Source organism: Maylandia zebra, linkage group LG14 (assembly GCF_041146795.1).
Source record: "Maylandia zebra isolate NMK-2024a linkage group LG14, Mzebra_GT3a, whole genome shotgun sequence".
Classification (NCBI taxonomy): domain Eukaryota; kingdom Metazoa; phylum Chordata; class Actinopteri; order Cichliformes; family Cichlidae; genus Maylandia; species Maylandia zebra.
In genome coordinates, this window is record NC_135180.1 from 38,889,310 (window position 1) to 38,905,734 (window position 16,425).

Here is a 16,425-nt window from a genome sequence, read left to right on the forward strand (position 1 = left end):
GCACTACACTTATTTTTTAATTCTACCAAAGTCCAATATTTAGATTGAGAAAAGTTTATATAATTATTTAGCCTTGTTGTGCAAACAAGCTGCAGAACTTAATAAATATAGAATTTGAAAAATAGCAAACCTAAAAAGAAACACTAGGTACGAGATACATGAGGACCTGTGATACGGTGATACTTTTGGTAAACAACCATTTGACTAACACGTGTGTCTCACCTGCTCTTGTTCATCTCTGTTCCTCTCTCTCCCTCTTTGTGCTGACAATCATCAAATATACAGTTGAAACCAGATATTTACAAACTCTTCAGATCAAAACACAAACACTTTTTTAATTGTAACATCAAATCAGACTAAATGTTTATTTTTTAGATAAATATAAAAACATATTTGTTAACTTTAAGAGTAAAGAGAGAAACTGTCTGTATTTCTTGTAAATGGCACCAAATTGTATTCAAACTGAGCCACACTTATGGAGCTCCACAGTTCTGTTCCTGGTGTTTTGTTGACATCTCCTGATGTTCCCATGTCAAAGAAACAGGCTCTGTGTTTTGCCTTATATGCATCCACAGGTGTGCCACCAATTTACTCACATGGACTCTACGAACCAATCAGAAGCTTCTTCAGCTCAGAATGGAATCGTCTGCAGTTTCTTATTAATTTACAATAAACTTAGTGTACATGTACTCCTACATTTGATGAAAGTGATAAAAACAGAAGCTCTGTCTCTCTTTATTCTGACATTTAACTAATTCAAAAGATGTTTCAATATTTATCTAAAACAAAAATTTACTCTAAATTGATGTTGTACAGTAAAAATGTTTTATGTTTTCTCCCTAAAGTGTAAATATCTGGTTATAAATGTGAATATCCTGCTGTGTACTGAAACCCCTCTTGTTTTGCATAGAAATATACTGAACAACATACAAAGCATAATATATAAAATAACATTTACCTGAGTTTTTTCTTTGAAAGAAGCCTCTAATGTCCATTCTTATATTTCAGTGCATTACTGAAACCGATTTAGTCGGGGAGGGTAAGAACTGAAAATATGAAATAAACACACGTAAGCTAAGACTCTCTAAAGAAACAGCATTAATAAAAATAGCATTTGTTCGGCTTTTCATTTCGCCATTTGTTGATTCACTTGAAGAGCAAGTAACGTAATATGGGTCAAGTGATCAGTTTCATATCAATCTTTCGTGATTCACGTCATATTTACATTATTTGTACAGTACGAATGCTTTGCTTTGGTACCTGCTCAAACTTAAGCTCTCCTTAGTATGGCTGGCTCCGTTTCTCCAACAGCGCACTCACAGGCAGCAGCTGCCCCGCCCCCTCGCTCAGTCGCTTAGTGCCTGAGCTCGGATCATACCAATATCAGGGGGGGATTCACGCACAGTCGTAAATTCCCACAGTGTGCACTATGTGCTTCGAATATTGTGTGTACTTTTTGTTTTATACAGTTGTCAGCCAGACATCTAACTATGAAAAAATTACACTCCAAAAGACCCCGGGCTTCTGACAAAAAGACCCGGGCTTAAGCCCAGTAAGCCACCCCCACGCTCCGCCCCTAGGGCCGGTCTCTAGTCAAAATGCCCGGGCCGATTTTTTGTCCCAGTCCAGCCTTGTCTACCACCCATCTTGAGGAGTTTGCCCCTCACATATACTAATGTGCCACAAACAGGACTTTAATATCACCAACCATTCCCATGTTGTTACGGTGTATCCATATAAATGGCCCACCCTGTACTTTTAAATACTCTACGAACAACAAGTAAGTCTGCAGTGTGAGAGCGAAGTGCTCTGATGGAGTGATATGGTACTACAAGGTCATTAAGATAAGGTGAGCAATGTTCCAGTGTATCATGTAAATAAGTCACTGATTAAAAAAGAGAGCAATGAAGCTTCCTGTGAGCTCTGTGCACGTCACAGTGTTAGAAAATCAAACAATATATAATTATTACATGTAATTAAATACTAGGATTTTATTTATAACCGTCTGCTCATAGTTTCAGAGCAGATGGAGTTTGTCTCAGCTCTCATTGGCTGAGAGGCCTTTGGGTTTTACCCTGCAGAGCGAAGCTGCTCTAAAGCTGATCAGAGATCAGCAGGCATGAAATCGTGATCCACTGACCAATCAGATCTCCAGAAAATATCCCTCAGACCTTAGTGCTCAGAGAGAAAGAGAGAGGGAGGGTAGAAACATAGATCCTTAGGATCAACTTGATCCCTTATTCGTCCAAAGCAGTTTCTTTGTTGTGTGGAACAGCTCACCCTCATATGAAGTTTGCATGTTTGATTTGTTCTTTGGTTTCTCTCAGACAGTTTAACACAGCTGAAATAAAACGGACTGTTTCCACTGGTTTCCCAGTATAACCAACCAGTCGCACTGCTTAGTGTGCACTTCAATACTTACATTTATACAGCGCCAAATCACAACAACAGTTGTCTCAAGGCGTTTTTTATTGTAAGGCAAAGACCCTACGATAGTACAAAGACAACCGCCTTGATCGAGCGCTTTGGCGACAGTGGGAAGGAAAAACTCCTTTTAAACAGGAAGAAACCTCCAGCAATAGAAAAGAGGAAAGCAAAATAATTTGCTGACTCCAGCAAAAGTCAGCAAATAGTCATAAAGTAGGGGAGGATTGTGACACCAGGGCTGCAGTTTCAATGGAAGCTTCGATCCTCGTTTGACACATCTGGTTTCAAAACACCAAATGGCGACGGCAAAAACGCTCGTCACGTGACATCCATCTTTTACACTGTGTATGGATGTGTTGGGCTTCCTTTGGAGGCTGATGGAGACAAAACACAGAGCAAAAACACACTGAATGCTGGGTCACGTTGGCATGGTATCAGCGTCAAAGGTCAGTGTTGGTCAGTGTTGCGTTCACAGGTGGAGGAAATGATCGGATTCTGTCGGTTTAAAGTTGCAAACTCTGCACCGTGGAGCCACTTTAAAACTTTTGGTGAATTTGACCCCCAGAAACCCAAAACCGGGGTTGCATCACCACCGTGACGTCCTCCAGTGTTCTGCAGTGGGTTATGAAACTGTGTGCAGAGATAGTGGGCCTCTGTTTGTACCGAAGAAAAGGCCAATAAAGTAAGAAGAGGAGGAGTGAAGAGGGGAGAGAGATTGATACAGTAATGCTTGCTCTCTCAGTGTGGACTGATGGACCAGATCCCCGCTAAACATTTTGTTTGGATCGGAGCCCAGTCCTGCACACTGCTTTCAATTATCTCTCTCCCCTCTCTCTCTCCTGCTCGCTCGCTCGCTCTCTCACTCAGGAGTGTTTAGGGAAAAACCGAACTGGGAGAGGGGAGGGGGGAAACGTGTTTTCTTCTTCCTTCCTTCCCTCCTTTTTTCCTGCGACGCTCGTTCGCACTCCACCACAGAGCAAGAAAGAGAGAAAGCGGGGCAGAGCCAGAGCGCCGAGGTTTGGGAGTTTTTTGGCGATGCATCACACTCGCAAACTTTGACTCCAAACACTCGACATGCGGCGACTCTGCTGTTTCCTGTCACTGTCCTGCTCCTTCATCTTCTTCTTCACCTCCCTTCTGCCAGCCGATGGACAGACAGCAGGAGGAGGAGTGAGAGGAGGGGGAGGAGTAGAGACGATCCAGGTGATGTTCACGCCGACCATCTGCAAGGTGCGCTGTAGCCAAGACCGATGTGTCAACTACTGCGAGAGAGGCAACGTGACGACACTGTACAGCGGCGGCGAAGGAGGAGGAAGGAGAGACGGCTCTCACGGACCAGGCTTCAGAGTCTGTGAGTTGAAGCTTTAACTTTAAAGACCTGCATGTGAATAAATAACTCTGTCACAGAGAGGGACAGTGTCAGGTTCACTGCCATGTTTGCGTGCAGTAAATAATGCACACGTGCAGGTTTGTGCAGCTTGTCTTAAATCTGCTTCAAATTTAAATTCCTGCTGGAAGTTGGTGTAAAGCTTCCAGTATGAAGTGATGTGAAGCGATCAGCAGGATGTGAGCAAACTTTTATGTCCACGACATCCGTGTATTGTGTTGAAGAGATATCAGCTGAAGTCGAGTTAGGGCCAGCTGGTCTTGATGTAATCCCAGTTCAGACCACGAGATGGTGCTGTGCTGACCACGCAACCTTTATATATGAAAATAATTGAGACGCAGAATTTCCCGTTCATGTCCCTGAAAACGTCGTGAAAACGCATTTGAGTCATTAATATGTTCTTATTTAAAATGGGCAGCGTCCAAATGTCCTGCAGAATCCTCTGTAGCTAAAAAACAAGCACTCACCGAACAAACACGAACCAGCAGTTTTACTGCGGGTTGTTTTTGACCTGCTTCACGTGACATGTGAATCACCAAAGGCTACATTAGCTTTGAACCATAAACCTCACAACAGCCATGTTATTGGTCACATATTAGTATTAACAAAGGCCCTGACAGCACAAACACGTCCAAAGGTCCAGTTCAGGGACTCCAGTTAGCTGAGGTGCAGCCGAGCAGACCGCTAACAGCCTCAGCCACATGTCAGTCAAAGAGCCCCCAATAATACAAATTTTAAGCCTTAATACAGTTTAAACAGGTGAGCTATAAAAACATTTTTTTGTGTACAGTTGTGATGAAGGCAAAATTATCTACACACCTAACAGATTGTGCATCAGGCTGTAAACATGTTTAGTTTTGCTGTAAAGTTTTGAATGGGAGTCTACGGGAACTCACTCACTGCTGACACCAGCCTCTTGTGGATGTTAAAGGAACTGCAGCTTTTATTAATGGGTCTGCTTAATTCTTCTGTCCCAGCCGAGTCCTCCACTGCTGGCAGTATCATCCGTTTTTGTGTTTTGTTGCCCATAAATAGCGAGGAGTGTTTTATTATCTTAATGCTGCTGGGGTTTCTTCTTCTTCTTCTTCTTTGTTTGAGGAATCTGGACATTCTTTATAAATTACTGTAAGTGTTGTCAGATGATCTCTGCCTAGATTTACTTTGCTAAAGTCGGATATTGGACTCTTGGACTTGAATCTGAGGTAACATGAGAGGCTCAAATCTGAGATTTACACCAAAATTTATAGCGAATGAGCTCAAGAAAATTCCAGCCCGTCAGAGATAATAACTCCTGCGCTGAACATTTGATCTTCACGCTCTCAATGAGGCTTCACGTGTGAAGCTGCTCCAGCTGAGTCATGTGACCTGCAGCTCTTTGATGGTTGGCAGAGTTGGGAGGCTGAAGCCCAGCCAGTGAATAGTTGTATAGTCTGATCTGATCCCTGGTCAGTGAGTGTTAATCGTTCCTGCTGGCAGCGAGTCGGAGCTGTCAAACAGCTCAGGTGCTTATCTTAATTCATCCCAAATTTCACAGCAGAACGATTTGAAAAGGGTCAAAACTAATCAAAAATTAAACATTTCAATATTCTTTTCCATAGTCAGACCGTTAAAACCTCTCAGGAGTGGAAGCTACATGTTACCAGATAATCTGCGAATTTAAATTGAGCACTTTTTAAAACCTTCCCCAGCAGGGGGCAGCATTTTACCAACAAGCTTAAGGCCTCATCTGAGCCGGTATTACACCAAGAGAAAATGCAGTATTTACAGTATTAATTTAACTGTTTGGCAGTTAGTTTTGAAGCTTTGATTGAGCTAATCCCATAAATTGATTGTTTTCAGTCTTAACAAATGGCTCATTGGCTCCCTCTTCAGGCTGCTGATGCAAAAGCATTATCAGCTTTCATTTTATCAGTGTAAACATTATTAGAAGTTCAGCACCATCATTTATTGACTTCACTGTCTCCAGCAGTGCAAAGTTACCCCGATGTTTCCTGTTTTGTGTTTTTCGGTGAAACTGAGCATGGTGCTGGTGATGGCTGCTCTCCATTTGAATACCAAACGGTAATTAAGTTCATACTTGGATGTTTTCTAGTTTGAGATTAGCCTGTTTATGCAATGAGCTCTTTGGGCAGATGCTCTGCTATTAAGGCAAAGGTCGTGAACGCTGGACTGGTGTCTGTGTAAGAGAAACGCAATCTGCTGATTATCAGATCCCAAGAGTCAGGTGCCCTTTGTATGAGATACTCAAGATTCCTGCAGAGCGCGACTGACTCAAAATTAGAAAATGACAATGCTTTGATTGTAGTCATCCATATTTTCTGAACTACTAGAAAAAGAGACCAGGAGTCTGCAGTAAATTGTATCAGTTCGCTCACGTAATAAGCTGTTGCTACATGGCTAACATCACCAGTTTTCATCTCACCAGTCTAGAAAAGGTGTTTAAAGTTCAGCATTATTGTTTATTCCTGTATTCTCTCCACGCTGTCTTGAGGGGTGGAAAGTGTTTGCTCTTGATTTTATTTATTTATTTATTTATTTAACCAAGCATGGTTTCTTTCCAGGTGTTTCCCTGGCAACTTTCAGCACCATACCTAAATTTCTTAGAAAGAGCTGCTGCCTCAAACACTAAACTCAGGAAGTGGCAGTCTGTTTGCACTAAAGGTTAACAGTGATAGCTGTCTGTGACTATTTGTAGGTCAGTAAACCATAAATCCTCCTCTGCAGAGCAGGAGGTGGTGGGGGGTGTACACCTGCAGATGTGTAGTTGTTCCTACCTCTGTTTTATGCTTTAAAGGCCTTTAAAGGCCTTGGTTTAGAAAAGGGTTTTCCACAAGGGTTTTTTTATTTTACCCTCATTGATGGTTTGAAGAGTTTGCGCCATCGTATTTTCATGTTGATGAATACCGATGGCTGTTTGCTGGTTTTCTGGATATTTGTGCAACAAGTGCTACATCTGGAGAGAAGGAAAGGAATCAGAGGGGCAGAGGGAGAAGAGTGACCACTGACATATGGCTTTCATTGATCATAAAAATAGCCCCATCGCATGTCCCTGTGTTTCAGAGGACATCATAGTAACTTAGTTTGTTGGAGAGCCAACCTGATGGTGACTTTCAGCCAAGTTTTAATCAAGCAATATAACTCATATGTCACGGGGGGGGGGGGCTTTGCTTTTTGTCGTCATAAGGATGTCAAGTCCTCAGTATGCGGACTACAGCTCTTTGTCCTCACAACATCAGTAACACACACACACACAGCCCCGTTCAGCTATCTTAGTGAGGGCCTTCATTGACATAATGGTTTCCCAGCCCCTTACCCTAACCCTAAACCTAACCATGACCTAATTGTAACCCTGACACTAAAACCACATTTTCAAACTTGTGAGGACCGGTGAGTGTGTCCTCACAAGTCACTGTTGGTTCTCACAAGTATAGTAGAATGCAGATTTCGGTGCTCACAAAGATAGCTAGACAGGAACATACACACACACACACACACACACACACACACACACACACACACACACACACACACACACACACACACACACACACACATGTGCCCAGGATATTTTGCTGGTGATGTGTGAATGTTTAAACAGGCAGTGAGGTAAGACTGGACAGCAACACACACAAACACAAGGGAGGAGGTGGTGACATCATAGGGTCAGAGGTTAATCCCCCTGTCCAAACAGCTGTTCCCCCCATCAGCCTCTCTCGCTTTACATACAGACTAACAATCAAAACAGAGAAGCACACGAATGTAAAGGAAATCATGGGAGATGTTATCTGTCAAAACATACAAACCAAAGCAATAGAAATTCTACTAAATAAACTAAATATTAACATTTCAGAGCAACTTCTCAGAGCTGCTAGCATGGATGTCATTCCATTTGGACAGGATTAACATTACAGAGCGAGGTGGGGGATAATGTATTCCTTGTGGGGTTCGGGTAATTTAAGTCTATTACAGGAACTGGACTGTAACTGGGTAACCAAAACAGAAAGCAACAAAAGCCTCCATAAAGAGGAGAAAATCTTCCTGAGACTCTTAACATTTTGAAGTTTTTCCTCCATATCCCAATAACCCGATGACGGCTGTCTGCACATCCACGGGTGGGGGCTGGCAGATTCCTCAGCTACTTTTAATCACACTTCTTCAAGTAAATCCACCAGGCTAGTAGGAGCTGACTAAATTAGCTGCTGAACTGTCAGGGAGAGTTTGTGCATGTGCGGTTTGCTGCGTCTCACAGTCGTATCTGTTGTTCAGTGATAAATTCGGATTGCGGGTCAGGAAAAAACAAGCTGAGTGTGAGCTGTGGGAGTTGCTGGAGGTGACGGTCACGGTCACTGCGGTGTGGCAGGAAACCACACATGCTATTGTTGTTTTCTTCCTTCTTTTTTCACATTTATATCATAAGTGCACCATTTTTAGAAAGCTCCTGGTTTTGAAGTCCTATCTGAGGGCAGATGTACCGAGTTTCCATAACTGAAAAACACGGAGATGTGCGCTTTGCATTAGACGTAAAGGTTCTGTGGGTAACCTCCTTAAAACCTGTAAAGACACCAGTGACCGTGAATTAGGGTTGCCAACTCCCTGAAAAATAAATAAGGGACACCTCGTGGCCAGGGCCGGGCAACCCAGTTGTCTTCACCCTTCCCAGCAAGGCTGGACTGGGACAAAAAATCGGCCCGGGCATTTTGACTAGAGACCAGCCCACCAGGATAAAGATTGAAATGTGACGTCATTCAGGGATAAAACCGCAAAGGATTCTGGGAACTTGTGGCAAGAGGTACTAGCGCACGCAGGCTTTCAATTGAACTCAGTTACACAGCGATAAAAAGAAACCCAAAAAATGGCAAGAAGCTGTTGTATTATTAACTGCAATAGCCGGTCGCATGACAGCCACGGGAAGCCGACGGGTAAAGAGATCGTTTTTTTTTATCGGATTACGTCGTTGAAGTGAAAATTTTTAAGCCATGTTTCCGAAGTAAGAGCCGACGGATGGTCTGGATATACCAAATATAACATCTCAGAACACTCCAGCTCACATGTTAGTCTGATCCAAGCATTCCCACAAAGGTCAGAGTTTTGTTGTAGTTAATGCGTCATTTTTCTTAACATAATTGGTGATATAGATTACAAGCAAGTCTGGCGCTGAACAGAAATTGTCGCGCTATGCTCCTTTGTTTATTGTGCATAAATAGTGAATTGTCCTGACACAATATTGCGTTTCGCTTCTGTTATAACCATGGTACACTGACAAAACCATATACTTTTATTCACAAGATAAAACAGTTGTTTTGTATCACTAATTGTCCATTGCGATTACAACATACAATATTATTGTCACTGCTACATTTCTGTAATGCTACTGTAACCGGTTTCTGCTTCATCCCGCTGCAACAGTTCGGCCCAAACAGACTCCTCGACTCTGCGTTGTGTAGTGTTTTTAAAAAGACAAGGAGTCTCTGACCGATCGTTGCCACTTTATTTCCTGAATGGAAACAACGGTGTATTATCAGTGCACAGGCTCGCCACACACCACTCCGCACAGCACACTACGGCAGAACATCTCATTAGCATTCCGCTTTAGCATACAGTTTCACACATTAATAAACAAATGAAAAGTACATAAAACTGGTGTTGGACATGTGTCCACTAAGCACTTATTACACTCGGTGCTCTTCAGCTAATCAAACATGTTTTATGTGTCTGTACTACTTAGCTATATTGTGTGCGGAACAATACAACTCACCTCTCGTATGGCTACGGCAGACTGGCAGCGATTACTGCAGCCAGCCACACCGAGAGGGGGGGCGCTGTTTCCCCATTACACTGATATTTGCGGCAAGTGGAATAATACCACATAAACACTGTTACACTACCAGAAATTATTTCCACTACTAATTAATTACCGTTGAGCTCAAAGGTCCTATTAATAAACTGTTAATGAATGTGTATTTATGAAGACGATTTGTGAGACCGGTAAACTTATGATATGTACAATAGTCTTTCGTTCTACACGGTGCGTTTCAAGGTCCTGTACCCATCCGTCGGTAAACTGTACCTGGGCTTGTTGCAGTGACCTGAAGTTACTAAACTTCATGAGTGTATGCACTCACTCCAAGAAGCGTATAATTATAAATCTGAGCGTGGTGAAAGTTGGGCAGCACGCTGACGTCTTTTGTCCACTCTTTCACTCCTTTGATTTTTTCCTCGTATCTTTTCTTTGTCTTTTCGTCGAGTCTGTCTTTGTACGAACCGGCATTGTTCTCCTTTTGTTTTGTACATTCCTTTTTTGTGCGGCAAAGAAAAAAAAGAAGGTATTGGAACCGGAGAATGAACGTTTTGCGGTGCTGCAAATGTTTGCATTTGATGCGGTACTTGGATTGTTTTGCCACGAGTTACCGGCATGCAATGCGCGAAAATCACGTGATTGCTAAACAAGGGGGAGGGTGCATCCAGCCTCCTCGGCTGTAATTGGTCCAGCCCAGAGTCGATCATGACCAATTGGCCAATCCAACACCTTTCATTATATATACCCTTCCTAAAAAAAAAAAAAAAAAAAAAATCCATCGGCCCATAAAAACAAAAAATCGCCAGCGGCCCACCGGGCAAATGCCCGGTATGCCCGATGGCCAGTCCAGCTATGCTTCCCAGTGTGGTAGCTCTTTTTTTGTGTGTGAAATTATTTTTTTAACCATTTGACTTGAAGTTGATTTAAGCAGATGCATATTCTTTGTGATATGAACACATGGGAAACAAATGATCATTTAGCCATTTATTTTTAGCTCAAAATGACAACATTAACACAGTAAAACAGGTCTCCTTCTTAAACAGAAGCCTGTCATGCTTAACTTTTGAGAATATAAGTAAATCTTTCTTTAAAAGAATTCTGTCCTGCTTAACTTAAAATTATATAAATTAATAGAAAACAATAGAAAGAAAAATATTCTTGTAACTGTGCACATATAGTGCATTTAGTACAATTGGCTTCAGTTGAGGTATTATTTCAGCTTTTCTAATGCTAATCAGCTGCTCCTGTTTGTAAACCCGCTTGTTCCCATGATTACGCATCATAACTCATCATCATTATTCATCTATGTATTACTTTTATGTATTAGTCATCTATTTGTTGTAATCATCTATCCTTACAGATGTTTATTACACAAAATAAGTTATATTATCACACTTCTGGCCACATAGCGCTGATATTCACTGCACATGCCCATATTAACTTTTTCCAGCCAGGTGTTTTCCTTTTCCCATTCCTCCCTGTGCTTTTGCAGCCTATTTTTCTTTCTCTGAGCGAACAAACATTGCTGCTCTAATGCTGGGCTCACACTGTGCGATTTTTGGCCCATTTTGAGACGATTTTTGAGTCGTGCGACGGATTTGGTGATCAGACAGATTTTGGCCTTCATCGTGCGTCGTGTAGTATACGTGGGGTAACGAGAAGCGATTAACACCTCACGACCAGCTCCCGATCATCAATCGCTCGTGAGGGTGTCACCGCAGCCGCTCACACTGCGCACGCGCAAACACGTAAACGTCGGTGAAAAAGACGGAGCAGCACAGCTGTGCAGCCTGTGATCTGGACACAAGCCATGGAGGCACAACTTGTAGAACTTTAGAAAGCTCATCCGAGCCTTTTCGATGTGGCATCACAAAATTATCACGACCACAACAACCGTGAAAATAGTTGGATTTACACTGCTGCTCAATCACAGCTGCCTGATCAGTGTTTTTCATTAGCAATTTAGCAAAGTTGATGGTGGCGGTGTGTCTGTGTGAGTGAAAGACAGAGAGAGCGAGAGATTGTCTGTTATAACCTTCATTTTATGGAGGCACAGTGTGAGCTCTCAGGTCGCATCAGAGCATCGGGCGGTATAGTGTGAGACCTGCATCGTGACCTACCAACTTCTAACCCCTGCGAGTCAATCGTGCAGTTTGAAAATCGCACAGTGTTTGCCCAGCTTTAGGTGTACTGTCATCCGAGACTTGCACCGCCGTGTCGGCGTTTGTTTCCCTGTTGGCCATGCTTGTTGTTGTGGTCATCTGTTGTCTTCCGGTATTTTCTCTGTAAGCGACCTTTCCTCGACCAATGAGATAATCTGAATTGTCATACTCGAATTGTCATAAGTGTGCTGTCAGCTCATTGGTCACAAAGCAGGAGAGGGGCTGGGAATTATGTTTTCAAACAAAGCGTTAATTCCATTAACATTTATAGACTACTTTTGATTCTCACTATATTACGGGACAAAGTGCGTCCCTTATTAGCTCAATACGGGACGTGTACTTTTGTTTCGAAATACGGGACGATTCCGTATTTTAAGGGACGGTTGGCAACCCTACCGTGAATGTTACACTCACACAGGGGTGCTAAATAGTGTATGTAGGCAACGGCACAACCACAGTTACTGCAACCACGTGTGGTGAACTTGTGATCTTGTTGCCTTTCAAATTGGTGCTTTGACTAGGTCTGCATCAGCGTTGCTGCTTTACCAGGTGTAACAATAAAGTTTAACATCCAGGCATCCATGAAAACAGAATTCATGAAGTTTAACAGAGTTAGAAGTTAGCAGGAAGTTAGCTCGCTAGCTTCCACCTAAACATGATATAGCATGTTCTGACTGAGAGATTTCTGAAAGAATTCAAACGTACAGCTCTGCTATCACTTCCAACATAAAGAAGAGAGAAAACTAAACAGCAGTGACGTTTGTAGGGTTACTGAAGTTGGGCTAGCTGCTATATAATGATGTGCTATGTGATCGCTAGCTACACAGCTATGTTAGCATAGCATAAACTCACTGAAGCTGGAGGATGAACGCTAACTTTTTTCCACTCGATAAAAGTTAACTTGAGGGTTCCCGATGGTCAGGAACAAATGTAATCGCATGGCAGGATGCTGTAAACGGACCAAACTTCAGTCAGGAGAACAACTGAGATAATCCATCCACAATACGAGGTTAGTCATTCATATACTGCTGCATGGGCTGGGCTGTAGCTACATCGTAAGGTTTAAAAACTAAGCTTTAAAATGAACAGAGAGGCCGACAGTGATCACTGACTGTTTTTAGGGGCTTGTTCAGATTCAATAGAACAAGATACAAAGCATTAAAACATGTGAAAAACACAACAGCCATAATAAACGCAGAGTAGTTTGGACCCGGAAGCAGGATTCATACATCATCACTGAAAGACCGGATAATGACACGCTGATCGACACGCTGATAAAAAGGGACTAAGATGGAGTCAGTCTGTCTGTCTCAGTCAGTCCAGGTTGGTCAATTCAACTACTTCCAAATGGTTGCTGAGTGAATTCTTATATTTGTACATATATTTATCCTTAAAATTCCCACATTCCTGCTCTTATATTTTTTTGTTTCTTATGTTTCTTGTGTTTTGCACACCTCTGTTGTTTGTAAAGCTTGCACTGTGATGTGACAGTAAAAGTGATTTGATTTGAAAATATTCCATGCAATGACTGAGCACACACCAACTTTCACTAGTCTTCAGGAGGTGACTGTCTCATGTTTATCTTAGTGTGACTGAGTCATTAGTGAGCTGCAGTGCTGTGTGTGAGCTAAACTAAATCAGTGTTAGTCTTTGCTCTTTTGTGGCTTTGGGTTGGAGTGTGTTTGATGATGTTTTGTGACGTTCAGATTTTCAGATTAAACCTGACCAGACTTTCAGATCATTCGTTAAAGATATAAAATGTGAGCCCGAAGCTGTGAATACTTGGCACCCTACATTTTTTAAACTTCCTCACAGACACAGGATAAAGTACAGCTACAGCTCAAAGCCTCCAGGTGCTGCCTCTCGGCAGGCTTCCAGACATTGGCCAATGGGGACGGGCAAAATCAAAGTTCATCTCATAGATTTTTCATGTTTGTCTCTGTTTATTCTCTCCATCAGTTTTTCAGTGTTTACAGTATTTCATCAGTGTAATCCCCCACACTCGCTCTGTCTTTTCTCAGCTTTGCCCCAGGAACGTCGTCCAAACTCTCCAAGTGTGTTTGTGTTGATGTGGTCCATCTGTGGTTTGATGTCCAGCATGATAACTGTGTTTACAGCAACACACGCAGCAGTGCTGTGTGCGTGCGTGTGTGTGTGCGTGATAGAGTAACATCAACAAACAGGACTACACGCACACTGTGAGGGCGTGGACACGGGCGCACACGGAGCGTCAGCAGTGGAAGTCGTTCATCTTTTTACTGAAGTTCAAACACGAGTTTGATCCGATTCAAGAGTTCCTCTGCAAGCCTATGGAAAAACAGCCCCAGCCCCGAGCTCTGTAAACATTTTCCTGATGGGTTTATGAGCTCAGTCATCGCAGGTTATATGCAATAAAACAGAAAGTCCATTTTTTTAATTTTGCTCATTTCAAGTGCCAGAAAAGAGGTCAGAGCTTCCCCTCACTCGTCAAAACACTGTAAATGGTGAAAACGCTTAACTTCAGAACAGGACGTCACAGTAACAACATTCATCTTTTATATCGTCTATGTTTTAGCGCTAGACTCCCCCGGGGGCTGAAAAGGTACTGCCTGTGGATTATAAAAGGTTATGTTGAAGAAGTCTTAATTTCCAATACTGCAAATGAGTTGAAAATAACCATTCAGTGGTTACAGTTAAAAAGAAAGAAACTGAACATATGAAACATCTACCGATGTCTGTTTTTAAACCTGAACTCATCAAACAGAGATGACAGTGTCGGGTGCCTGAATTACAGCTGTAAGTGCAGAATCACCCTCAGCAATCACTTTGTCAGATCACAGGGCGATGGCATTTGTGTTTTTGTGGGGAGGGAATAGGACTAGCTTTGGTGTTTAGACTCAAACTGGCAGGTTGAAGACCAGAAAGGTCATGGCTGCAGTGCTAAGGCCTTTGTGTATCAGTTAATTAGCAGCAGCTGAACTCTGGGTAACTGTACACCAGCGTCCTGAGGCTGAGCTCATACAGCATGCAGGAAGTGGGTGGAGCCTGCTATCCCATTGTAGCAGTTAGCTTTGTTCAGACCCACATATCACCAATCATTTCTTAAAATGCTTCTTCTGTTGTTCCCAGATTGGTCCAGATGGTACCCCCAGGAGACAGAGCAGCAGGCTCATTAAACTCACACGATCAGATTTCTTCTGGAAACTTCTTCTGTCTCCTGGTTACTTCAGTAATCAAAGACTGATGTAGAAAATGACGAATTATTTCATATTATTGGTCAGATGATGTCATTAAAGATGCTCCAAAAAGCTCCAACAGCACAAACATAGTCCAGAGGTCCAGCTCAGGTGAAGCCAGAAGGAAGAAAAAGCTAGCAGCTACAGCCACCTGTGTCACCATCCACCTGTTGGGCAAAGAGGCCACGCCCTCAATTATTCAACTTTAAGCTTTAATACAATTAATACGAGCATCTTCCCAGCGTAGAGGTGTTATTTTAACATGGCAGTCTATGGGGACTGACTCACTGCTGCCTCTGCTGTTCATTAAAGGAACTGAAGCTTTTGGTACTTTATTTTTTATTTCAATCCTTAGCCTGTGTGTGAGCTCTTCCTAATTTGACAGATTTTACTGCTGTTGTTCTGTAAACAGCTTACAGGAATCATGAACCTGTGATGGTATTTATTTACTGAATAGATAAGTAAGCAGGTTTGTTTGCCTCCCGCAGTCCTCTGTCCTCTGCTCTGTAAGAACGGCGGAGTCTGTCTGCAGAAGGACCGTTGCCTGTGTTCGCCAAACTTCACCGGGAAGTTCTGCCAGATCCCCATCACACCCACAGACTCCTCTGCAGCCTTCTCCACCAATGAGATCGTCAAGCCGGTTCTCCTCTCTGCCATGGCATCCAATCAGGAGCTGGTTCGGTCTGAGTTCCTGCTACCGCTAGGACGGGACGCAGAGGCGATGACTGCTGGAGGTAAGCGACCTGTGACCTTTAACCCCAACTGTGTCGATGGGTGGCTATGACGTTTTTGTGTAACTCTTTGGAGTTTAGAAATATAGAATTTTTTAAAATATTTCTTGATATCTCAATATTTTACAGATTTTTATTTATTTCGGTTGTAGTTTGCTCAGTTTTGTTCTGACATTATTATGTTTATATGTAATAATATCTTTATTTGTTTGTCATTGGTCATTTAGTTGATACATTTTTGGCAGCTTCGGGCTTCCATTGGTAATTTGTTGCTATTGTGAATGGTGCCTCACTGCAGTTATCCTTTAATGTTCACACTCACGTGCAGCCCCCAGCGGGCCCATGGTGAAGGTCAGAGTTCAGCACCCCCCTGAGGCCAACGTGAAGGTCCACCAGGTGAAGGTAAGAACATTAACAGCTCCTCTGATTGGACGATTAAACTGTCAGTCATCATGTGATGATAAACGTTTTGTTCAAGCTGTTGATAAAACAAAGAACAGCTGTTTCGTTTTTTGTATTTTTACATTCTTATAGTTTTGTAAATATCTTTGTTTATTACTGGCCACAGGCATTTAAATAATATTCTCTCACAGTCATCGAGGTTTTACAAGCTTTTTATTTTGTAGATATTTCATAAACATTAATATTCAGTTTTGGCATTTATGTCATCTGTTTTTACATATTTTTATATTTCCACATATTCTTT

General features: G+C 42.4%; 1 protein-coding gene across 6 annotated transcripts in view; it reads left to right on the forward strand.

Annotated features, from left to right (window-relative positions):
• Positions 1-16,425, forward strand: part of ltbp4 (latent transforming growth factor beta binding protein 4) — a 69,251-nt gene that overhangs the window by 25,978 nt on the left and 26,848 nt on the right. For all 6 annotated transcript variants that reach the window (XM_004565008.5, XM_004565010.5, XM_004565009.5 and 3 more), the window contains 3 exons: positions 3,572-3,778; positions 15,477-15,722; positions 16,048-16,121. In XM_004565008.5, coding sequence (XP_004565065.2) covers positions 3,572-3,778; positions 15,477-15,722; positions 16,048-16,121 — 527 coding nt within the window. The remainder of the gene's footprint in view (positions 1-3,571; positions 3,779-15,476; positions 15,723-16,047; positions 16,122-16,425) is intronic.